This window comes from Salmo salar, chromosome ssa14 (genome assembly GCF_905237065.1).
Source record: "Salmo salar chromosome ssa14, Ssal_v3.1, whole genome shotgun sequence".
In the NCBI taxonomy this organism is placed as follows: Eukaryota; Metazoa; Chordata; class Actinopteri; order Salmoniformes; family Salmonidae; genus Salmo; species Salmo salar.
The window spans coordinates 57988030-58013442 of record NC_059455.1 but is presented as its reverse complement, the minus strand read 5'-3'; the positions used below and the strand labels follow the sequence as shown (position 1 = coordinate 58013442).

Genomic DNA, 25413 nt, shown 5'->3' with positions numbered 1-25413 from the left:
ATTGAGGTCAGAGCTTTGTAATGGCCACTCCAATACCTTGACTTTGTCCTTAAGCCATTTTGCCACAACTTTGGAAGTATGCTTGGGGTCATTGTCCATTTGGAAGACCCATTTGCGACCAAGCTTTAACTTCCTGACTGATGTCTTGAGATGTTGCTTCAATATATCCACATAATTTTCCTGCCTCATGATGCCATCTATTTTGTGAAGTGCACTAGTCCCTCCTGCAGCAAAGCACACCCACAACATGATGCTGCCACCCCCGTGTTTCACGATTGGGATGGTGTTCTTCGGCTTGCAAGCATCCCCCTTTTTCCTCCAAACATAACGATGGTCATTATGGTCAAACAGTTCTATTTTTGTTTCATCAGACCAGAGGACATTTCTCCAAAAAGTACGATCTTTGTCCCCATGTGCAGTTGAAAACTGTAGTCTGGCTCTTTTTTATGGCGGTTTTGGAGCAGTGGCTTCTTCCTTGCTGAGCGGCCTTTCAGGTTATGTCGATATAGGACTCGTTTTACTGTGGATATAGATACTTTTGTACCTGTTTCCTCAAGCCTCTTCACAAGGTCCTTTGCTGTTCTTCTGGGATTGATTTGCACTTTTCGCACACCAAAGTACGTTCATCTCTAGGGTATGTAAACTTCTGACCCACTGGAATTGTGATACAGTGAATTATTAGTGAAATAATCTGTCTGTAACAATTGCTGTGAAAATTACTTTTGTCATGCACAAAGTAGATGTCCTAACCCACTTGCCAAAACTATAGTTTGTTGACAAGAAATGTCTGGAGGGGTTGAAAAACAAGTTTTAATGGCTCCAACCTAAGTGTATGTACACTTCCGACTTCAACTCTATGTATGAGAGTGTACAGTACAAAAGAAGTACGCAAGATTTTTTGTGTTTTGTTGAATCGTTACATTAAAAGTAAATGAACGTTCAGGAAAGGGGTGGAACTTGAGTTTGTGATGGATGCACTGAAGTGATGCTGCATATTTAACACTAAGTTAACAGCCGAACAGTTCAGTTATCTGTTGCCAATGCTATCATGTTTGCTATAGTGAGCTCTAATAAGTCAATTGTTTTTGATATCCCCGAATGAGAATGCCTACCTATTTACACAAACTATCTTTGCCAAAATTATAACTTTAATTGAGAAACACTTTGTTTTGGGTTGTAATATTATTGCTATTATTATGTTATGTTGATGCTATATGTGGTTGTCATGATCGTCATTGTTGTTCTTTGTTGGTTTTAATAAAATCTATTGATATGCTCCATATTTTCAACATCACTTTGGTCACCTCACCAATAGAGTATCATTAGTCATCATGTCAGTAGCCTAACCTAAAATATTGTAGGCCTATTACTTCTAAAACAAATATAGATAGAGCATGTTATTCAGCTTTGTACACAATGTACAGTTTCTGACAATGACCTCTTCACTGGACTGATTAAGATGTACTGTAGTCTTTCCTATAGACTCCTGGGGAACTACATCCATGATGCATTTCTTGCTATCCTTTTAGTCATCACTTTTGCATGATCTGTTATTACTGTTACTTATGTGTTTAATACTTTAAGGGCCAATTTACCCGATTCCTAATCCTGGACTAAAAAGAATGCTCAATGGACAATCTCTCCATTGAAATAATGTTTTTGTCCATCACTACTAGGCTTAATCAGTGACAGGTAAAACCATTTTTTTAGATTACCAGTATATTTTGTTGTTTTGGATAGTCACCTTGTTGTAGCCTACAATTGCAGATTTTGCCTCAACTATTTATTTCTAGGTTCAGTCCTGTTGGTAATTTGCAATAATTGAAATCGGTTCAGTTTACACAGTAAGGCACTAAACCTATTGAGCTATTTATTTGTTACATTAGTCGTACTATGTACATTTTGATAGGGAATCATAGCCCTATTACTCCAATTTCAACCAAGTGTTGCAATTTTAGATTATTGCAGCAGTCTACTAATCAATGTATTGGTTAGAAGATCGCTGCAATAATCTTAAACAGCAGCGCTTGGTTGAAATTGGAGTGGTATGCATTTATAACCTCGGCGAATTATGATTAGAGCAATAAGAAATAACCATTTGTTCAATAGCAGATACATTATTTTCAAATCAAGGAAATATATTTAATACATGTTTTTCTTATTTAAAGTAAAAAGTAGCCTATAGCCTATGGGGGACTGACATGACCCTTTAGACAAGCGCCCCTACGCCTTCCGTTGGCTTGAGCGACCATACCGACGTCAGTGACTGACTGTATGCTACCGTGAAGATGGCGGAGGCAGCAGCGGCACAACAACACCGCTTTTTCTGTCACTGCTGTAAAGGTGAAATCGACCCTAAATTCCCAGTGAGTTGGTTCAAGTGCTTTTCTTACTTACTTTCCCGTCCGGTTCTGTTCCGACGTTTCTGTATCATAAATTGGCCTAGCTAGCAACGCCCCCCGAAATACATTCTAAGAAAATACAACATTTGTATCTGAAACTGAATGTGACTGAAACACTGGAATATTTTCGTTATTAGAATAAGACTTTATAATTGGTATTGCATGGAGAGCGCGCCGTTAGATTCATTTTTGCGAAGAAATATGGTGATCAAAGTTTCGGGTTTGCGTCTTTGCCATATTTAGAAGCACTACTTTGTCGCCAACTGCACGTGAGAAACATGATTGCTGCATTCATGTGCTAGTGGGAACTAGGAAACTCGGAAAACGTACGACTTGCTAACTGGTTGAACGCGGCACGTGTAGTCTACTGTAACCAGTTTGCAAGTCGGAAATGTCCGGGTTTCCAAGTTCCGACTGTTATATGAACGTGGCATATGCATGAAAAGGGGATGGGTGCTTTGGCAGGGTGTCCCTTGTCCGCACACCACTTCAGCGATTGACGAGCAGATTATTAAAAATAATAATAATAATAATTGACATTGACTTGAACGCGCATCTTAAAGTTAGTGGACAAGTATGTTCCTTTGTATTTTCATGTCATAATGATTTGAAATATACATGTTTCCCCCTCAAGGAATTCACGTGCCCCAGGTGTGAGTCCGATTTCATTGAGGAGTTGACAGAAGACTCCAGGTAAAATGTTAAAATATGTTACGTTTGTTTGCATGCTGTTCTGCTTATAGTGGGCCTATACTGGATTTGCAATGCCATAACTGGAGTATTTTAGGTATATTATTATGTGCAGTTGCTGATACATCTGATATAATATACATTAGATATATTCAATTATAACACGTTTCAATAAAAATATATTGTATTTGCATTTCTCTTAATGTGTTAATTTACAATAATTCAAATAAATCTTAAGTTAATGAGATTTATTTTGTCTTTGTCCTTCAGTATCTTGGAGAACAGCCGCGCTGCAGAGGCCAATGATGATGCAGGCACACTCTTTTCAGAGGTACCTACCTATATGTCCTCCCAAGTTCTCTTGCTCTTTTTCTATCCTTTTCCTTATCTTCAACTTTAATCTGAATTGACTGGTCTGCTCTCCTTCCTCCAAGCTGTGGCAGCTGCTGTTTATGGAACGCTCTGCCCTTCTCTCGGACCCCTCCGCCTATGAGTCTGACCAGAGCCACCTACAGGCTGCCGCAGCCAGTGATGCAGTGGAGGAAGAACTGGAGGGCCCTTCTGTGGACCCTGCGGGAGGCACAGAGCCTTTGGAGCCTGAACCGGAACGCCCCTCTCGCCCGCCTAGCCAGGGGAGGCGACCGTCCCGCGCGCCAGCAGTGGAGGGGTCAGTGGAGATGCCCAATTGCCCTTCACTGATCTTGATCGTCTACAGTGTAACGTTATTACCTTTATCCACTCACTCTCTGTTATGGGTTTGCCCCATGCTACAAGGTCCAGGCAGGTATAGCTGATGGCTTTTATTTCAGTTGGACCTAAAGCCACCTTCGTGGCAACGACCACTGATTTTTCACAGTTATCTGCCATGGCAGTTTTTAGGAAGCTATTCTCACTCTACTCAAGAGCCTGTATTGATACTGTTGTATAATAACATCTCATAACACCAATTCACGAATGGTGTTATATAATCAAAGTTGTCCAAAATAAAATCTTTCCTTTCAGTTTATCACACCCTATCATTTCACATATTAACAGCAATATACTGTATTTCAAACACTAATATACTATTTTGTCCTAAAAATGAATTACACTGTAATAACATAAGGGGATCCCAAACTTTTTTGGCCCACAACCCCATTTTGATATCTGAAAATTCTCACAACCCCAATCGTGAAAAAAAACATGTTTTTTTTTATGTGGGGCTATGGCAGTCAATTGAAAAACATTCTTACAGTATTTCTGATTGTCTTCTCAATTCACCATCACATACTTTTAATGTGGGGCTATGACAGTCAATTGCTAATTAGTCTGACATTATGTATCTTATCTCACCACCACTAATTAGATGGGTGTGCTTGATGCATGTCGACAGTGCGCACCTCATCGCTGCAGTCACATCAAACCTGGATCGATATTTGGTTTTAATGCAGACGAGAGCACTGAATCCAGCTTCACACAGATATGAGCTCGCGAAGGGTACCACGAGTTTTACGGTGCTTTTAACACAACTGGAAACTCTGAAAAATACGAGGTCAAATCATGACGTCAGTGATCTTCAGGTAGGGAAGTTTGAGCTCTAGAAACAGACCAGAGTTCCTGAGTTGGAAGTCTGATTTGGATGAGCGTTGAAAATAATTTCCCCTGTCGGAGCTCGTTTTTTCCCCCCCATTTCCCAGTTGTCTTGAACGCTCGGAAGTCGTAGATTTCCCAGTTCCGAGCTCCCAATTGTTTTGTGCACGGCATTAATGCTCAGAGTGAGATGGCAGGGTATTCCCTTTAAGTCGAATCCCCGAGCTGACAAGGTAAAAATCTGTCCTTCTGCCCCTGTACAAGGCCGTTAACCCACTGTTCCTAGGCCGTCATTGTAAATATGAATTGGTTCTTAACTGACTTGCCTAGTTAAATAAAGGTTAAATAAAAAATAAAAAAATAATTTAAGTCTGGAACCATAACTCCTCCAAAGTGACCCGTGAATGCATTCGGTCACATGACAACTCGATTTCACTTACCAGCATGTCAACTGAGCCAGGATCACAGTCAAACGGATTGGGAAGTAGGTCCCAAAGTGCTCTTCCAAGCATTGGAGGTGAGCAGTCATCACTCGTGTGGGACTCTTACTGATGCTGTTTTCTGTTTAGAAACATGCACAGCTGAGGGAAGGGGGCATGGTTCGCTTTTCTTCTAAATCCACTGATTCAGGCACTCATCTGTAGATTGTTTTTGTATTTCCCCTGCATGCTTGCGTTCAGTTCGTTCAGTTTCCAAAATATGTCTGTTACATAGGGAAGGAGACACACTTCCTTCTCATTACACAGAAAGTCAACAAAGTGTTTCCAACACTCCCCCTCGAAAACCATCAAGCCTCATGTGAAATAGAATATTGTCATCCTCTGATCCCATATCTCCACATAGTTTTGCAAACAGGCGTGCACACAGTGGATGTGGGTTGATGTAGTTTACAGGGGTGATTTTTAGCATGTAAATCTTGGTGGGGCAAACTCCCCCAAAAAGTTTACATGCATGCCAGCAAAGCCACTATTCAACACAATACTAAACAATGCATTAATTGCACTATAACAGTGACAAACGGTATCCACAAACTGTTAGGCCATACATAAAGCTGTCCCAACAGCAGAGTCCTAACACCTTACCACTGCTACACCTGGCTATCAGCGGAGCCTTGTTTGGCAGCGAAACAGTTCATTCAGCCTCATTTATTGCCTTTAAAAAACATTGCTGACATGGCTGACTTGCTTAAACAAATGTGCTTTCTACTGACAATTGAGATACACAAATTGGCATAAGGGGACAATGAACGGATAAGAGGCAATCCGTAATTTCGATTAAGACACTAATGAGCAAGCTAGGATGGACGTAGTCAATATAACTATTTGTTCAGCACTTTTGAAATGTACAGCGACAGAATTCAGAACATGGGCCGTTCTTACAGTGTTCTCCCTAAAAAACCAAGTCAGAACCGTAGGATAAATAAAGGGGGCATATAAGCAGACAATGAAAGCTCTTAGAGTATTCGATGATGACATTTCTCTAAAACAGGCTATAGGTTAAATGTGCACCACCAAGTCAGAACAGTAGGCTAAGTTATGAGGGGGAAAGGGAGCACATTTTTTGGGTGAGGCACATGGGCTACTAACATCTTACTACACAACATACACTTAGTATTACTTTCTTAGCTACAGTATACATATTTCCCTGGCATACTGCATTTATGCAGCAGCATACAATACATTTTTGGACTCAACTTGTTGTGCTGTGCTCATTTGAACAGGAAGGTGGCGCGGAGGTCCTTCATGGCAAATTTTGTCATAAAACTTTGGCATCAAAGTCTGGCATTCTCTGGTTTTATAGTCCTTTCAAGACATCTGTGAACTCTGAAAAAAACAAGGTCAAATCATGACGTCAGTGATCTTCAGGTCGAAGCTCTAGAAAGAGGCCAGAGTTCCCCACTTGGAAATATGAGTTGGATGACCGTTCAAAACTTATTTTCCCAGTCAGAGGTAGTTTTTTTCAGAGTTCCCAGTTGTCTTGAACTAACTGAAGTCTGAGATTTCCCAGTTCCGAGTTTCCAGTTGTTTCAAACTCGGCAGAAATTATGCTGGATTGACAGCATGGCCAATGTTGAAAGTTTATCCTTTTAAGCTTGGAAAAGACACCCTTAAACCCAAACTTGGACCACACACCCACTCCACTGAATTGCAGGCTAGTGGTTGCTTTGCAATGCTTGCAGTTAGCTACTGATTCCTTACAAACCACTCATTGTTGAATTTGTGATTTCCAATTTGTTGTGTAATGTTTATGTCCAATGCTTGATGAGCACCGATATATTTCATCTATAATTTATCTGTGACCAATGACCTTGAGCCTTCTTGGTTGGGCACTTCAAATAAAATGTTATTGGTCACATACACATGGTTAGATGTTAATGCGAGTGTAGCGAAATGCTTGGGCTTCTAGTACCCGACAGTGCAGTAATATCTAACAAGTAATCTAACAACTCCACAACAACTACCTAATACACAAATCTGAAGGGATGGAATAAGAGTATGTCCATATAAATATATGGATGAGGCGATGGCTGAGCAGCATAGGCAAGATGCAATAGATGGTATAAGGTACAGTATATACATATGAGATGAGTAATGTAAGATATGTAAACATTATTAAAGTGGCATTATTTAAAGTGACTAGTGATCCATTTATTAAAGTTGCCAATGATTTGAGTCTGTATGTAGGCAGCAGCCCCTGAGTTAGTGATTGCTGTTTAACAGTCTGATGGTCTTGAGATAGAAGCTGTTTTTCAGTTTCTTGGTCCCAGCTTTGATGCACCTGTACTGACCTTGCCTTCTGGATGGTAGCGGGGTGAACAGGCAGTGGCTCGGGTGGTTGTTGTCCTTGATGATCTTTTTGGCCTTCCTGTGACATCGAGTGCTGTAGGTGTCCTGGAGGGCAGGTAGTTTGCCCTTGGTGATGCGTTCTGCATACCGCACCAGCCTCTGGAGAGCCTTGCGGTTAAGGGTGGTGCAGTTGTCGTACCAGGCTGTGATACAGCCCGACAGGATGATCTCAATTGTGCATCTGTAAAAGTTTGTCAGGGTTTTAGGTGACAAGCCACATTTCTTCAGCCTCCTTTTCCACACTGTCTGTGTGGGTGGACCATTTCAGTTTGTCTGTGATGTGTACGCCGAGGAACTTAAAACTTTGTAACTTCTCCACTACTGTCCCATCGATTGGGGGGGGGGGGGGGAGGGGGGGGTGCTCCCTCTGCTGTTTCCTGAAGTCCCCAATCATTTCCTTTGTTTGTTGATGTTGAGTGAGAGGTTGTTTTCCTGACACCACACTTCGAGTGCCCTCACCTCCTCCCTGTAGGCTGTCTCGTCGTTGTTGGTAATCAAGCCCACTACTGTTGTCTTGTCTGCAAACTTGGTGATTGAGTTGGAGGTGTGCATGGCCATGCAGTCATGGGTGAACAGGGAGTACAGGAGGGGGGCTGAGCACGCACCCTTGTGGGGCTCCAGTGTTGAGGGTCAGCGAAGTGGAGATGTTGTTTCCTACCTTTACCACCTGGGGGCGGCCCTTCAGAAAGTCCAGGACCCAATTGCACAGGGCGGGGTTGAGACCCAGGGCCTCGAGCTTGATGATGAGCTTGGAGGGTACTATGGTGTTGAATGCTGAGCTGTAGTCAATGAACAACATTCTTACAAAGGTATTCCTCTTATCGAGATGGGATAGGGCAGTGTGCAGTGTGATGGCGATTGCATCGTTTGTGGATCTATTGGGGCGGTATGCAAACTGAAGTGGGTCTAGGGTGGCAGGTAAGGTGGAGGTCATATGATCCTTGACTACTCTCTCAAAGATCTTCATGATGACAGAAGTGAGTGCTACGGGGCGATAGTCATTTAGTTCAGCTATCTTTGCCTTCTTGGGTACAGGAACAATGGTAGCCATCTTGAAGCATGTGGGGGCAGCAGACTGGGATAGGGAGTGATTGAATATGTACGTAAACACACTAGTCAGCTGGTCTGCAATGTTCTGAGGACGCGGCTAGGGATGCTGTCTGGGCCAGCAGCCTTGTGACGTTTAGCGCGTTTATTTTTTCTTACTCACGTTGGCCAAAGGAGAGAGGGGGCCTGCAATCCTTGGTAGTTGGTCGTGTCGGTGGCATTGTATTATCCTCAAAGTGGGCAAAGAAGGTGTTTAGTTTGTTTGGGAGCAAGACGTCGGTGTCCGTGACATGGCTGGTTTTCTTTTTGTAGTTCGTAATTGCCTGTAGACCCTGCCACATACGTCTCGTGTCTGAGCCGTTGAATTGCGACTCCACTTTGTCCCTATACCGACATTTCCCTTGTTTGATTGCCTTGCGGAGGGAATAACTGCACTGTTTATATTGAAACATTATTTTTATCCTAAAGACTCCCTAGTCCTTGCCAATGACAAGCATGATGCAGCCACCACCATGCTTGAAAATATGAATAGTGGTATTCAGTGATGTGTTGTTGGATTTGTACAGAGATGAGCTAGTTGTTAAAAAATCATGTTAAACACTATTATTGCACACAGAATGAGTCCATGCAACTTATTATGTGACTTGTTAAGCACATATTTTTTACTTCTGGACTTATTTAGGCTTGCCATAACAAAGGGGTTGAATACTTATTGACTCAGGACATTTAAGATTTTCATTTTTTAAAATGAATTTCTAAAAATGTCTAAAAACATAATTCCCCTTTGACATTATGGGGTTTTGTGTGTAGGCTAGTGACACAAAATCTCAATTTCATCAATTTTAAATGTTCAGGCTATAACACAAATTGTGGAAAAAGTCAATAGGTGTGAATACTTTCTAAAGGCACTGTAGGTGCAAAAAAGATTGAATCTCTTTGTCCTTTTCTACAGTATTGTGCAGCAGTTTTTGGCTGGTCTGTTTGCCAACAATGGAAATCCAGGCGTTGCACCAGCTGCACTGTAAATAAGTATTTTCTTTACCTCCATAATAATTTTTTTCATTACTTTGACTCTTAAGTAATTCTAAACATCTCTCTCTCTCACTCACTCTCAGGTATGGCATGTTCCATTCAAATCCAGGGGACTATGCCTGGGGTCAGGGAGGTCTAGACGCAGTTATCACAGAGGTCAGTGATGTCACCAGGCGCAAAATCTTAGATTGTGACTCAGCGTGCTGGCATGATTAAAGCCATCTCTGTTTCTTCATTTCTTAATTATCTCCACTCCTCTAGTTGTTAGGTCAGTTTGAGTGCACAGGTCCGCCTCCTGCAGAGAAGGAGATGATCTCATCCCTCCCCACAGTCAACATCTCTCAAGAACAGACAGGTGGGTTTCAACCAAGCCGCAACAAAAAACCCATAGGCTACCAGTTACAGCATCTATGGGAGAAGAGTGTGTGTCTTGCTCAGTAGTAGTGTGCGGTATACCACCTGTCAACTAGATTCTCAAATTTGTGACAATATTTTGTTGCATTCTGAAAAAGAAAAGGTGATGGCTTATTTGTTTTTTCCTAAGGTGGTCTTTACCCAGATCAGGCACCAATGCGGGCACTACTAGTCAATATTCTCTCTCTTTATTCTAAAATGTACACAATCAATGAACCCCCACGTACCTCTTCCTCAGACAGCAGACTGGAGTGTCCAGTATGTAGGGAGGAGTACTCCGTGGGAGAGTCTGTCAAACAGCTGCCCTGCCTCCATTATTTCCACAGTGACTGCATAGTGCCATGGCTCAAACTGGTAAGCAGGGGGAGTGGAGTGTTGGCTGCCAGTCAATAGGGGTTACAACACCATTATTTAATTTGCCATGGAAGGTAGGTTAGTTCTTTTTTAATTGGGGTCACATATCTTGACTTGAGGTAGGGTATTTGGTTATATTGCTCTGGATGTAACTTTGTGCCACACACAGGGGCGGTTTCCTGGACACAGATTAAGCCTAATCCTGGACTAAAAAGCAAGATCAATAGAACATCTCCATTGAAAGCACTTGTTGGTCCAGTACTAGGCTTTATCTGTTAAGCATGTTTTTCCAAGTCCAATTTTTGTGTATATCTCCCACAGCACGATACCTGTCCTGTGTGTCGTAAAAGCCTTGACGGCGTCGACCAGAGCATCCAGCCCCCACCAGAACCCCCAGAGCCCCCCTCCATCAGGACAGACACTCAGGAGGAGAGACGGGCTATTTGAGGTTTAGGTCTCCCTCTCTTCTACCTCTCTGGCATCTCTTCTTCCCTTTTTTTCTCCTGAACGAGGCTCACCTCTCCTCATGCCTCATCATCCATCGCTCCTTCTTTGACCACGCATTTATTGAAGAGACAGATTTCAATTCAACTGTGCCTCATTGTCAAAATTATACTTGCTTCGAAAAATCACCTCACAATGCTTTCACCCACAGATCACTATACATTTCCTGGGGAACTTTGATTGAGGTGAGAAAGAATCACTATGCCTGCAATATAACCTCACCTGCAAATGGTTCCAACTGTTTTCTGACAAAATGTTATGGATTCAATTTGTCGCTTTGTAGAGGCATTTCCCCTGTTCTGATTGGCTTTCATGTTTTATTAAAACCAAATGAACTGACATCCTTGAGCCAAAAGGACGTGACAAATGTGATGAAATTAGGAGAGTTTTGGAAAATCCTGAAAGGTGAGCTGAACTCACTCTCTTGCATTGTTGATCTGGGTAAGAGAATTTCCCTACTCTGTTCTCTCTATCTCTTTGGTTGCATCGCAATAATCTCTGCTTTCTCCTGAAGGGTGCACTTGTTCACATCATGGATTTGAAAGGAAATTACTGGTATATGGAAACTCCTAGGCCATGCCTATACCAATCCAAAGCTTTTAAATTTGTGGAGAGTAGTGAACGAATGCAAACTTCGGGAGGAAGGAGAGGTTATTGGGAATGCAACCACAGGGAGAATCTCAATTGCATACTTGCGTCCTCTCTACTTCTCAAAATCCATTGGAGGAGAGGATCAGAGGGGCGGGACCTCTGGCTTTCTCTTCCAATGGGTTTTGAGAAGGAGGCGAGGAGCATGCAATTGAAACTCTCCCGTCTCCCACTTCCTCTTATTCGTTAATAATGTCCACCTCTCTTTATGTCCCCTATTAAATCCTAATGCTGTGTTCTTCACACTATCCACCTCCTTCCTGTATAACATTATGCGCTTTCCTAATGCATTAGTCTTTTACCTCTTTCTATCATTTTATTTTGAATAATAAGTACAAGTCACAGCAAAAAACAAACATGTTTTTAATATTGAATATATTATGATTCGCCTATATATATGTATTGGTATGTATATATGTATAGGTGTGTATATACATGTAAATGTTTGTTAACGAATACATCTGCTTGGCAATGAGGTGATAAGATTGAAGATAATAATAAAAAATTGTCAAATTCATAAAGCAGGAGTGAAAATCAGTGTCATTGAATGACAAAATGTCCAATTGAGCACCTTGTCACATATTATGTCCCAAATGGCACCCTATTCCCTTCAACAGTGCACTACGTTTGACCAAGATCCATATAAGGAATAGGATGCCATTTGAGACACACACCCAGAATCTCAAGTAGATCATTGGAAAAAACCCTGCATCCTTGGCCATTTGATATTCTGCCAACTTTCTGCTCATGTTCTCATTTAAAGACATATTGTACATTCAATAGATAGACAGGTTAGATTTGCCTAATACTCATAAGGTCTATCTACCATTCCCGCCTATTTTAAGACAATGACCAATTTATGCAAGAGTTTGCATGATATAACTAAATTGACAAATTCAATTGGAGTTACAAACGTTTCCTGAATTTTAAACAAAGGCGATTGTATTATAATTCTAAAGACAGATTTACATCCCGTCTGTCAATTTTATTCCCACAGGAGTCTAGATCCTTAACATAGCCACGATCACACACAAACACATTCGTTTTCTCGTGTAAGGTTGTCCATTATGCATAATAATAGGCTATTACACAGAGAGCATGAAAGTTGAATCTCTTCTGCCAGTTCATGTAGTGCAATGCTACGCCGTTGTTGCAGCAGTTCTTCATTTCACTTCCAGTATCAAAAGACAACAATAAGCCAATAATAGGGCATTTTGTGTAACACCTACTGAAGAAAGTGTCCAGTAGCCTACCATAGGACATCTGCCTCCTCCCCCCGGGTTCCCACTAGATAACACGGGCACAAAGTCAAAATTGTCTGTATTGTAAAAAATCATGAAAAAAAACAATTATATTTTTGGTATACATTTAAGGTTAGGGTTAGAAGTGTGGTTAAGGTTAGGTTTAAATTCAGATTTTAAGAATATCAATTGTAGAAATGTATATTTATAGGTGGAGTTTATGACTGTGGCTGTCTTAACTAGTGATTACCCCTTCTCTCCCCCCCTCCTCCCCCCCTTCTCTCTCCCCCCTCCCCTCCTTCTCTCTCCCCATCCCCCCTCCCCTCCTCCCCCCCTTCTCTCTCCCCTCTCCCTCCTCCCCCCCTCCCCTCCTTCTCTCTCCCCTCCCCTTCTCTCTCTCTCTCCTCCCCTCCCCTCGTGTGACTGAGAATGCCCGTGTTGAACTGACAGAGACGATACGGGCTTAGCAGACATGGAGGCCCGATTAATGACCGAGCCCCATTACGACACGTCTCGGCTCAGCTAACGTTGTCTTGGAGAAGAGTCCATTCGTGTTTGGAGATATCAAGGATACCAATTGCTGTGAGGAAAAAAAACAGGGCGAGGGACAAGAAATAGAGAGAGATCCATTTCGGGGCTCTGTTGATTCAACGCAGCCGCCATTTTGTTGACAGTTCGTCTTTTTTAAATAACGCTGCATCTATTTTATTTAAATATCTGCTTCCTTAAATTTTGCTATTGCATTTGTCTCTACTCCTTCGATAGAAGAGTATTCTAAGGCATGGCTGAACTAGCTAACTCGCTAGCTTGCCTGCTAAATAATATTGCATCGTTAGCCGTCATAGTTTAGCTTTAGCTACAAAGCTAGCACGAGTCGCTAGGCGAAAATGACAGGTTATTCCATTATTTGGTTTAGTTTGTATTTTCTTATTTGTGAACATTATGCAAATAAACGCAGACTATCAAATTATGTAAAGCTGTCAGATGGATACATTTCCCACAAGTACGGCCACGTTGCTGGAAATGTAAGTTATCCCAGCAAGGCAGCACAGATGATGGCTTGCTAGCGAGCACCATTGATACAATGTAGCATAGGTTGTTATTGGACGACCCATAGTTTGTTACAAAATAAACACTGTCCTCCTATGAATTAATACATTGTATATAGTCGCTACCGCATCGGCGATATTTTGTTGCCTCGTTCCAAAAATGCTAATTCTAGAATTGGCAACAATGTAATAATTTACTTATTTTTGGCGTCTGTCTAACTTTCTGTATTCCGTTATATTTCTCTCGTAAGCAATATTAACGTGTTAGGACGTCGGTTGGGGTCACTGCTAAACTATAACGTTAACTAGAATATGAATGAGCAGTTTAGCTATAGCTGACCACTGCTTATAACAGCAGTACTATTATCAAGTCAAATAGTCAGTTGATGCAAAATAGTTCTAAATGGGTACTTTTTTGGGACATGTCAGAATTCGTAATTGATCTCCCAAAATCGGAATGGATGTATAATTTTGAAATTTCTCTAATCTTTGCGTTTTTGGCAAATCAGCAGTGGGGCATATACTGTGGCGACCATGTTGATATGCACGAAGGGGGGATTTCGATCCACATAATGTGAACACAGTTTTTGGACTCATACCGAGGTGAGTGGATGCATAATCTGAAAGATATACTCACTATTGTAGCTGTTGATATTGTCAATCTTTATTATGAAATATGTATTTTGATGGATATATCTTGTGCTCACAATGCCCTGCACCCATCATTACATCGCATGACGATCAAACGTTCTTGCATGAGGTGATTTGATATTGTAAAGAGATGTTGTTCTCCAGCGCCAAACCAGTTTCTACATACACTACGTGACCAAAAGTACATGGACACCTGTTCGTTGAACATCTGATTTGAAAATCATGGGCATTAATATGGAGTTGATCCCTTTTTGCTGCTATAACAGCCTTGACTCTTCTGGGAAGGCTTTGCACTAGATGTTGGGACATTGCTGCTGGGACTTACATTTACATTTTAGTCATTTAGCAGACGCTCTTATCCAGAACGACTTACAGTAGTGAATGCATACATTTCACACATTTTTGTTTTGTTTTTCCGTACTGGTCCCCCGTGGGAATCGAACCCACAACCCTGGCGTTGCAAACACCATGCTCTACCAACTGAGCCACACGGGGCCATTTCTCCCATTGTTCTTTGCAGATCCTCTCAAGCTCTGACTTGGTTTTATTCAGCCACAAGAGCATTAGTGAGGTTGGGCACTGATGTTGGGCGATTAGACCTGGCTCGCAGTCAGTGTTCCAATTCATCCCAAAGGTGTTCGATGGGGTTGAGGTCAGAGCTCTGTGCAGGCCAGTCAAGTTCTTCCACACCGATCTTGACAAACCATTTCTGTATGGATCTCGCTTTGTGCATGGGGGCATTGTCATGCTGAAACAGGAAAAGGCTTTCCCCCAAACTGTTGCCACAGTTGGAAGCACAGAATTGTCTAGAAAGTCATTGTATGCTGTAGCGTTAAGATATACCTTCACTGGAACTAAGGGGCCTAGCCGTCCACCAAACTTGACACTATGCATTCGGGCAGGTAGCTTTCTCCTGGCATCTGCCAAACCCAGATTCCTCCATCGGACTGCCAGATGGTGAAGCGTGATTCATCACTCCAGAGAACACGTTTCCTCTGCTCCAGTCCAATAGCGGTTAGCTTTACACTACTCGAGCCGACGCTTGGCATTGCCTATGGTGATTTTAGGCTTGTGTGCAGCTGTTCGGCCATGAAAACCCATTTCATGATGCTCCTGAAGTTTAGTTATTGTGCTGATGTTGCTTCCAGAGGCAGTTTGGAACTCCGTAGTGAGTGTTGAAACCGAGGACAGATGATTTTTACGCGTTACGCGCTTGTGTGTCCTACCACTACGTGGCTGAGCTGTTGTTGCTCCTTGACATTTCCACTTCACAATAACAGCACTTACAGTTGACCGGGGCAGCTCTAGCAGAGCAGATATTTGACCGACTGACTTGTTGGAATGGTGGCATCCTATGATAGGATGCCACGTTGAAAGTCAATGATCTCTTCAGTAAGGCCGTTCTACTGCGAATGTTTCACTATGGAAATTGCATGGTTGTGCTCAATTTTATTAACACCTGTCCGCAACGGTTGTGGCTAAAATAGCCAAATCCACTAATTTGATGGGGTGTCGACATACTTTTGTGTCTATATAGTGTATGTGAAAACGGTGGGAATCTATTGTCTGTGGTTAAAGACAAGGTAAAAAAATATTGCTTCTCTTATATCACAGGCTTGGATTAAAAGTAGAGATTTTCAAAACCTGCGACTAGTTGGTTGCCCAAGGGACGGTATTTTCTTGCTCCCCATGTCGCTGCAAATCTGTGTTTGCACTGTTTTTAAAAGGTTTTAACTTTTGATGTCATCGGCTAGAACTTTTTAACTTGATATTTTTTGCTGCAAAATATAGAAATGTGCCTTTCACATATGTTTACACTGGTATTGTGCTGGCAATAAAGGAATTAGGTTGGTAAGTGGTAGAGTTGCCCTTTAAGTTAGGGCAATACAGCTGTTTGGGCCCTGATTTATTATGGTTCTTGAGACAAATCAGAAACTGTAGCTTATTTAGTTTTGTCACGTCAATCAGTAGTTGTTGCGAGTTTAGGAAGCAAGCAGTCTAGCTACAACACATGGGTAAAGATCGAATCACCTGTGGTTGAGGCTTTGGTCTCTTAATGTTATTTATTTATATATATATATATATGTGTGTATTTTTTTTTTTTTTTTAATTGAACCTTTCATTAAACTAGACAAGTCAGTTAAGAATTATTATTATTTTTTTCCAATGACTGCCTACACCGGCCAAACACGGACAAGGCTGGGCCTATTGTGCGCCGCCCAATGGGACTCCCAATCACGGCCGGTTGTGGTACAGCTTGGAATTGAACCAGAGTGTCTGTAGTGGCGCCTCTATCACTGAGATGCAGTGCCTTAGACTGTTTGCGCCACTCGGGAGCCCCCGAGTCAGTTATAACTGATACTAATAACAGTTTGAAAAGATTTACAATAATTGAGTCAGCGGCCTATGATGGTTTCATAATGAAAATGTTTTAAGATCAGTCCTCCTATCCTGAGCATGCTATTGAGGCTGCTTTAAGTACTAATCTATTGAGAAATCAGAAGTTTGGAACAACGTGTGCAAAAGTTAAATGATTATTTGATCTCCAACTTCTCCTTTTTGAGTCGGAATATTCCCCACATGACTTTACTAAACCTCTTTATGTACATATGACATTGGCTCTACATTGAAATGTAACCTAATAGAAATAATGTGACATTTCCTTCTGTAACCTCAGGAGTATTCTCTCTGAATGTTAATTGTATCTCTTGAGTAGTAGGCTAACGCATTAACTCTCCCACTGACTTGAGAATGACCATGAGTGTCGGGGCAGATGAGGACGCTTTAGAGCTGCTCTCCATCAGCATTTTTATATATTGAGATGTAGCCCTGATATGGAGGAAGAAAAAATAGTACAATCTTTGGTCAGTTTGTTTGGAAATATTGAACGAGGTAATTGGCAGTGTCATTCTGTTCAAGCGAAACACCTTTTTAGACTGGGAGAGATGTTTTGACTCAATGTCCTGCTTAACTCTAGTCTTGTGTCAGTAGCCATTTACATCCCTTGCTACTACAGCCAATTACTTTTGGCATACCAGCACTCAGATCAGCGGAAGCTACACAATGAATTTGCACACACACTAACACTTTAAGCAGTGAGTATAGAAGAAATAGGGGAATGTTTGTCACAGAGTGAAACAAGGACATGGGGAAAGGAGAGAGAGAAGGGTGGGGGGAAAGAAATGTGTTTTCGATTAGTAGGAAACCAGTGACTAGTTTGTCCTCTGTTCCTAGAGCTTTCCAAGTGAGTAAAAGAGAGGCGAGGGATGGAAAGGGAGAGAGAAGGTAGAAAGAAGAGAGTGGGGCAGAAAGGAGGGAGGTGTGATTTGAGTGTGGTATGTGTAATGGGGGGAGCATGGTGGAAGTTAGAGGCGAAGTGGAGTGAGTAATTGAAGTAAATATGGAGAAGTGGGCGTGGGGAAGCACAGGCAAGACTCCCAAGTTCTGGCCCACAGTTGTGATTCTGCAGAAAAAGCTTGCCTCCCCCAAGCCCTAGAGGCTACAAGGAAAACAATCCAGAACAAGTATTCTCTCAAGCTTCCGAACATGGTTGATTTTAGCACTCTGACTGCTTTATCGGATGACTTGGATTACTTTCCTTAGGCACGCTCTGGCTCCACTAAATTAATCTGTTAGTGCTTTCTGCCACAGTAGGGCAGGCACAGAGAAACCGTCAGCATGCTGCTCTCTCATTGGCTGCTCCGGAGTGGCTGGGAACAGCGGCTGGATCCTCTGTCCCCTAGAGGGCCCAATGTGCTGAGGTCACAGTTCTGAATCGCCTCCAAATGACTTCACCCGGAGAAAGCACCTGCTTTGGGCGAGCCCGCATTAAGTCATTCAGTGGCCGTAGGGAGCCGGAGCGGACCATTTCTTTCATACGAACACGTCCGTCCTTCGAGAACACAATTAGGAACCTTGCCGCAGCGCTAAGCTCGGAGCAATCTGAGAGACATTTTCACAAAAACTAATGAGAGATCCATGGGGGGTTGGTTCATTTAGCAGCTTGTCACAAATCACCTGGGTGCTGGGGTCTGTAGCATGATGCACTACAGTAGCCATAATGCTCTGTAACCATATCTGAGGGTCAGAGCTCAGAGTGCTGTTCTAGGATCAGGTTCCCACTGTCGACGTATTCTTATTCGTTGTGATCTAAAAGGCAGAACTGATCCTAAACCAGTACTCTTACTCAGACACTTGATAGTGTCATTATAGACCCTGTACCTTGGACCTGGAGGGTTATTGGGAGTTGTAGTTCTCAGGTGGATGGATGTTATTGAGTCCTTGAGCATCAGAACTACACCTCTTGTCAAATACACACCCAGCTGTGTCAATAGGTCACAGATTGAGGGAAGCTGTAAGGATGAACACATCATAAAAAGTCAGAGGAAAGCCGCTACGCATATAGATGTTACAAATATTTCACCTCTCGTCCCCTCGCTCATTTACTATGCTAAAGGATGCCTCGCAGTGATTAGTAAAGTCAGTGTTTTTGTTCAGTTGACTGACTAATATCAAACTTTTGTATTTTCTCTTTGCTATTCCCCACCTTGTTCTACCCCCTCACATCTCTACTTGTAATTCTCTCTACAGCTTGAAGGACGGAGAAAGAGGGCTGGGCAGCCAGGACGGGAGAAAAGACACCGAGCAAGGATTGCTTTTTAGCTTCCCCAATATCCCCATCCCCCTTCACCCCTATCCCGTCTCTTCCTGGACCGCTTCCTGGACCGCTGCCTTTTCCTAGAAACTGTACCTGCCGTCCAAAACATCCCTCCCTAGTCACCCCTCACCCCCTAAATCTCTGATGGATCAGAGGACTCAGGGGGGGCCTGCTACTCCACCCCCCCTCCCCATCACTGCTCCCCAAGGGGAGCGAGAGAAGGAAGGTGGGGGTGGGAAGAAAGACGAGGAGGAGAAGGAGATAGAGGGGCCGCAGAAAGACTCCTCTTCTGCTGCAGGTGGAGAGGGCTCCGGTGACCAGCAGCAGTCACCCCAGTTTTCTGTCAAAGAGACTAGCCTCCATGAGGGCAACGTCAAACTCAAAATTGGCCTGCAGGCCAAACGCATGAAGAAGCCGCCCAAGATCCTGGAGAACTACGTGTGTCGGCCGGCTTTCAGGGCCACTGTGAGACCCAGCGGGCGTGGAGGTGGCCGCGGGAGCCGCGGAGGAGTCGGAGCAGGTGACGGGGTCAACCAGACCCAGAGCCCAACACATGGCAGGGAGAGAGAGCAGAGTCCTGGCATTAAACGACCCACCCCACCGTCTTCATCTCCCTCTGCTGTTGCTGCCCCCACTCCTCCTCCACCTGTTTCTTCGTCTTCCACTACTTCACCAATTCGAGTGAATGGGAGTACTCCAGCTAAACGGGTAAGCAAGGCAAGCATGTATTAGGGTAGGACTTTGATCGAGAAACCATATCCCTGTCAAACAAGGTATCCTAACTAAAGAGGCTGCTAAGAATTCCACAAGACCTGTCTGGCTTTGGACTGTGCCAAAAAGAGGCAAAGCAATACTGTCAGTTAGTTCACTCATTTCTCTTCCAGCATTGTTTCGCTGGTATGAATTCAGAAGTTATACTTGTATTTTGAACAATCATCTGTTTCTTTGTCTGTATTCTCTTTGTGTCCCACTCTGGCTTGTCTCCCCTTCCAATCATTCCCTGCTTCTCAACTCCTTCCTCTCTCTCCTCTGTCCCAGTCTGACCCTAATAAGTGTTATTGAGTCTAGAGGATCTTTTCCTCGAGTCAGAAATGGGAAGCAGTATCGGACAGAAAATCCCATCAATGAAGTGCAATTTACATGGGAATAAACAAAACCTGATTGGATTCCATGTACACCGTCTAGGTTGACTGATTGACAGGGTTGTGCTTTAAGCCTGCTTTATGTGGTTGTCAAATGCTTCTTTCAGAGCTTCATTTTCTTCTAATAGGTTTTCTACTGTAGGTAATTACCAGAAAGCATTGCCTGGGTTTGGATACATATCAGAAGATTACAAATGTCAAAATACCTTTCTAGGAGCTACCTTTCTGGTAGGCCTTATCATTCTGCAATCAATGGTTTTTATATTTTAATATTTGTATCCTCTTCACAGGGTCCTCCAAAGCTGGCCTGCAAGTCAGACAAGTCGGTGGCAATGTCGGACGGGAAATCCGCCATCTCGACGGAGAGACCCCTGAATCTTCACCGCCCTTCTGCAGATGGCAAAATGCACCACGCCTCTGGGAAGAAGATGCCCATGCCCCAAACCAAGTCTCCGACCTCCTCGCCCTCCCCTCTTGAGCCCCTATCACAGGAACCCAGTGTGGAAGGCGTTACCAATCCTCCTGGGTACATTTATAGCAGTGAGGGTCTGGAGGAGAAGGATCGGGGCGTTCCTAGTTGGGGCGCTCCTACTGTTACTGAGAAACTAGCGCAACTCATCGCCATCTGCCCTCCTTCAAAGTCCACCAAGGTGAAACCCCCCAAAACAACTCCCTCTCCCACCACCCACACCACTTCTAACTTTATGGCCCCCACCCCAAAGCAGCGAGACCGTGCTATGGTCAACAGGGCAACCTATTCTAGAGCAGTCCACCTAGCTCCACCCCCTCCTGTCTCGCGCCCTCCTGGCCGCCCCTATGGCTCCAGGAACAATAAAGACTGTGTTTCGGAGAAGTCACCCACCCCACGTGGGAAAGAGGAGGCAGATGGAGCCGGCAAGTCTGGCAGCAGTAACGACAGCAACAGCAGTCGCAGCAGCAGCCCTGTGCTAACCTACGCCGGCGGCAACAGCCGCTTGGCAACAACTTCAAAGGACAACAACGACAGCAACAGTAATGGCACGACGCCGCCACAGTCCCGTCTCACTCACTGCCCACCACCCCACTCCGCCTCCTCCTCTTCCTCCTCCTCACCCTCTTGTTTGTCATCCTGCTCCTCATCAGAGAAGAGGACAGGGAGCCTGTCATGTCGCCAGGGCTCCCAAGCCTCTCAAGGACACCACTCCAGAGACCGAGAGAGTCCCTCCCAGGCAGAGGAGAGGGACAGCAGTGAGAGGGACAGCAGTGAGAGGGACAGCAGTGAGCGTGACCGGCACTGCCCCAGAGACATATCCAAATGCCCCCCTCCTTCAGCATCCGGCAAGCAGGAGTCCAAGACTAAGGGGGCTAATCAGTCACTCAGAGGGGAGAGAAGCAAGAGCTTGAGCCCCAGTAAACGCAGTCCCAACCCCAGTAAACGCAGTCCCAACCCCAGTAAACGCAGTCCCAACCCCAGTAAACGCAGTCCCAACCCCAGTAAACGCAGTCCCAACCCCAGTATACGCAGTCCCAACCCCAGTATACGCAGTCCCAACCCCAGTATACGCAGTCCCAACCCCAGTATACGCAGTCCCAACCCCAGTATACGCAGTCCCAACCCCAGTATACGCAGTCCCAACCCCAGTATACGCAGTCCCAACCCCAGTATACGCAGTCCCAACCCCAGTATACGCAGTCCCAACCCCAGTATACGCAGTCCCAACCCCAGTATACGCAGTCCCAACACCAGTATACGCAGTCCCAACCCCAGTATACGCAGTCCCAACCCCAGTATACGCAGTCCCAACCCCAGTATACGCAGTCCCAACCCCAGTATACGCAGTCCCAACAGAGAAAGGGACGGTCGCACCAGCGGGATCTTCAGTCCTCTGGAGGCTGTGAGACGGACTGCCTCGCCGCCAGAGCCTGCCGGCGACCGTTCACCCCCTCCTCTCAGAGACGAGTCCCCTGGAGAAGAGTCACCGGGCTCGCCTCCAGGGCAGGACAACAAACCCCTGAAGAAGCGGCGAGGCAGAAAGCCTCGCTGGACCAGAATAGTGAACCGGTCACAGAGGGCGGGCCAGGGCAGCCCAGTTGACCAGCGCGAAACCATTGTGCCTTTATCCTCAGGCCTTGATACTTCCCCACCTATACGCAGGCCTGTAGGACGGCCGCCTAACCCCAATAAGGTCAAGCCTTCCACCGTGTCTCAACTCTTTCCACAGCCAGCCAGGAAAAGGGGACGGCCCAAGTCTAAAATGCCCAGGCTGGATGCCCCCACTCGGGGACGTCCCCCTCACAAACTGGTACCATCAAAGGTCTTTTCTTCACAAAAGTCGAAAGAGGAGCAGGACCCCCCTGTTCTCCACCCGGAGGTGGACCTAAATCCTCCCAAACCTATGCCGAGGAAGCGGGGGAGACCCAAACGCCTGCCCCCCACCTTGCCGCAGGAGGGTCAGCCCCCCACTCTGGCACCGGAAGGGGGGGATGGGAAACAGTTCCGGTCCAAGGGCAACGGGCAGCTCATCATGAAAACCATCATAGGCAAGATCAATAAGATGAAGAGTGTGAAACGCAAACGGTTCCTCAGCCAGATCCTATTGGGACCAGGGTCTGGACCAGAGCAGGAGCCCCCCAGAGGAACTGCCAGTGGGGTGGTGGGCCAGGTTGCAGCTGCAACCCAGTCTCTATCTTCCTTGGCTGCTTCTTTCGGTGGCAAACTGGGACCCCAGATCAACGTAAGCAAAAAGGGGACAATATACATGGGGAAAAGGAGAGGGCGCAAACCTAAAGCATCAACAAACCCCTCAGTGGCAGCTTCAACAACACCCCCGGAGAGGCCTTTCCTGTCCCCAAACACCACACCGCCCCCCTACCACCATCTCTCCCAGTCTCAGCAGCAGCACCACCATCTCCCCACTGCTGAGGTGTTCCCCTCCCCCTCGCTCTCCCAGTCCAGTGGAGGCCAGAGCCCCATCAGTGATGCCTGCTTTGTGGAGCCAGGGGCAGTGCACTTCCTGACACACCCACACTTCCACTCCCACCATGTCCACCACTCATTCCCCTTCCCTCCCCCGACGTTCTCAGCCCCCTCCCCTCGCGCTCTGGTCTCCTCGGCTGCCGTGGCCTCCCAGAAGAAGTCGTGCCGTGGCTACCATCACCACCACCACCATTACAGGCAGCACTACCACTACCGTAAGCTATCCCCTCCCACGCCTCTCCACCCCACATCCCCTGCACCTCTGAGTGAACTGAAGGAAGCCACCCCCTCACCCGTCAGTGAGTCTCATAGCGAGGAGACTGTACCCAGCGACAGCGGCATAGGAACAGACAACAACAGCACTTCTGACCGGGGAGAGAAGGCCTGCGGCGTGGGGATGCCACCTGGGATGGCCAGTGGGCTGCTAATGCCAGGGGTGATGGGCTCAGCTGTGGGGGTAGGAGTTGGGCAGAACCCTCATGGTGGACTAAGACACTCGTCCTCAGTGCTGCTGGAGCACCCCTCATCCTCTCCGTCACCGCTGGGGGTGAGGTCCTCACCCGACCCTCGCAGGCCCCACCCGGCAGCCCCTCCCTCTGCACTAGTGGGCCACAAAGAGAAACACAAGCACAAATGCAAGCGCCGGAGCCACGGTTGCCCGGGCTACGACAAGCTAAAGAGGCAGAAGCGCAAACGCAAGAAGAAGTACCTGCAGCTGCGCTCCCGGCGCCAGGACCCCGACTTCCTGGCCGAGCTGGATGAGATTGTGTTGAGGCTGAGTGAGATCCGGATAGCGCACCGCACCCCCGCTCACAGACTGGGCAGTGGGCTGGGGATGCCCCCGGGAGCTGCAGGAGCGAGCAGAGTACCAGGGTCGGGTGGCAGGGCCGCTGGGACCATGGGAGGCGCTGGTGGCCCCCCTCCGCATCACTACCTGCACAGAGACCTGCTCCCCACAATTTTCAGGATCAACTTCAGCGGCTACTACTCCCCCCACCCCTCGTACCCCTGTGACTCTCTGCACTACGTCCGCAAGCCAGACCTGAAGAAGAAACGCGGGCGCCCTCCCAAGCTGCGGGAGTCATTGTCAGACGTACCCTTTGTTCACGGGTTGGGGTTCCCGCTATCTAGCGGCGGGTTCTACCACCCATCCTACAGTGTTCCCTACTCCTCTGGTCCCCTTGGTCTGGGCTACTACAGAGGATACCCCCCAGCCAGCGCCCTGTACCCCCATCACCAGAACCCCCTTTCTGCCCCGTCCCACCACTCCCATCATTCCCCCTCCTTCCACCCGCCGCCTCCCCCTTCCTACGTGCACCACCACCACCCGTCACACCTCCTGCTCAACCCCTCCAAATTTCACAAAAAGAAACACAAGCTGCTGAGGCAGGAGTTCCTGGGTGGGGGCCGGTCTCCCGTGCTCTACCCTACTATGTCCTCAGAGCTGTCTTTCGGCTGGCATCACAAACACAAACACAGACACAAACACAGAGAGCGCTGTGCCGAGGAGGACGGGGAAGAGGGAGGAGGAGGGAGCCGAGGCGGAGTGGGAATGACCGAGAGCCCGGGATCGGGAAGAGGAGAACACGGAGCCAGCGGCGCTGGAATGGCCGAATCTCTGCAGCGCTGCCGCTTCGGAAGAGACTCCACCCCTACTACCACCAGTGCCAACAACCAGGCCACGGCCAACTCCCCTTCCTCGTCCTCCTCTTCCTCAGCTGAGAGGTACAAGCGCAAGGAGACATCCCTGTCCTGCCTGGGGCCCTCTCGCCTGACCCAGGGCAGTGCCGGCCCCCGGGGCCACCATCCCGTAGAGTCCTGGTTCAGGATGGGAAGCTCTGAGGCAGACTATGCTAAGCTCTCCCGGATCCCTGCAGGGGCTGACCAGGGTCCGTTCACAGAAGGCCAGGGAGAAGACCCGGCGGGCTGCTCAGACAGTGAGGATGAGGATGAGGAGCCCCTCACGCCCACAGATGAGATGGACCCCAACTCCCAGGACCCCCCGCACCACACCAACCTGTTCGCCACCGCCCTGACCAGCACATCGCTGAGGGGAGTCGGAGGCAGGAAGGGAGTGGCAGCGGAGAGTGCGAACTTCTCCCGGATGGAGCTGATGCTGAAAAAGGACCACTCCACTTCAGCAGAGAGGAGAGAGTTGGGTGAGTCACTGTAACAGGGCGTTCTGTTAGAGAGGGATGTTAGCCTACAGGA

General features: G+C 46.1%; 2 protein-coding genes across 8 annotated transcripts in view; both read left to right on the top strand.

Annotated features, from left to right (window-relative positions):
• Positions 1-491: 491 nt before the first annotated feature.
• On the top strand, positions 492-13007 carry rnf115b (ring finger protein 115b). 2 transcript variants are annotated; one of them, XM_014142076.2, is made up of 10 exons: positions 492-2366; positions 3037-3095; positions 3363-3423; positions 3527-3759; positions 9507-9575; positions 9670-9742; positions 9848-9941; positions 10239-10354; positions 10676-10802; positions 11010-13007. In XM_014142076.2, the coding sequence occupies exons 1-9, from the start codon at positions 2289-2291 to the stop codon at positions 10799-10801; spliced, it is 909 nt and encodes a 302-aa protein (XP_013997551.1). In that variant the 5' UTR covers positions 492-2288; the 3' UTR covers position 10802; positions 11010-13007. The 2 variants fall into 2 exon arrangements, with proteins under 2 accessions (XP_013997551.1, XP_013997550.1); XM_014142075.2 differs by having other exon boundaries at positions 10676-13007.
• A 113-nt stretch (positions 13008-13120) lies between these two features.
• ash1l (ash1 (absent, small, or homeotic)-like (Drosophila)) overlaps positions 13121-25413 on the top strand; it is a 51884-nt gene continuing 39591 nt past the window's right edge. For 3 of the 6 annotated variants that reach the window (XM_014142083.2, XM_014142082.2, XM_014142077.2), the window contains exons 1-4: positions 13121-13329; positions 14306-14399; positions 19038-19812; positions 20537-25361. In XM_014142083.2, the coding sequence (XP_013997558.2) occupies positions 19249-19812; positions 20537-25361 (5389 nt within the window). In that variant the 5' untranslated portion in view covers positions 13121-13329; positions 14306-14399; positions 19038-19248. Of the gene's footprint in view, positions 13773-14305; positions 14400-19037; positions 19813-20536; positions 25362-25413 lie in introns of all 6 variants that reach the window. The other 3 variants (XM_014142078.2, XM_014142079.2, XM_014142081.2) reach the window with 3 other exon arrangements.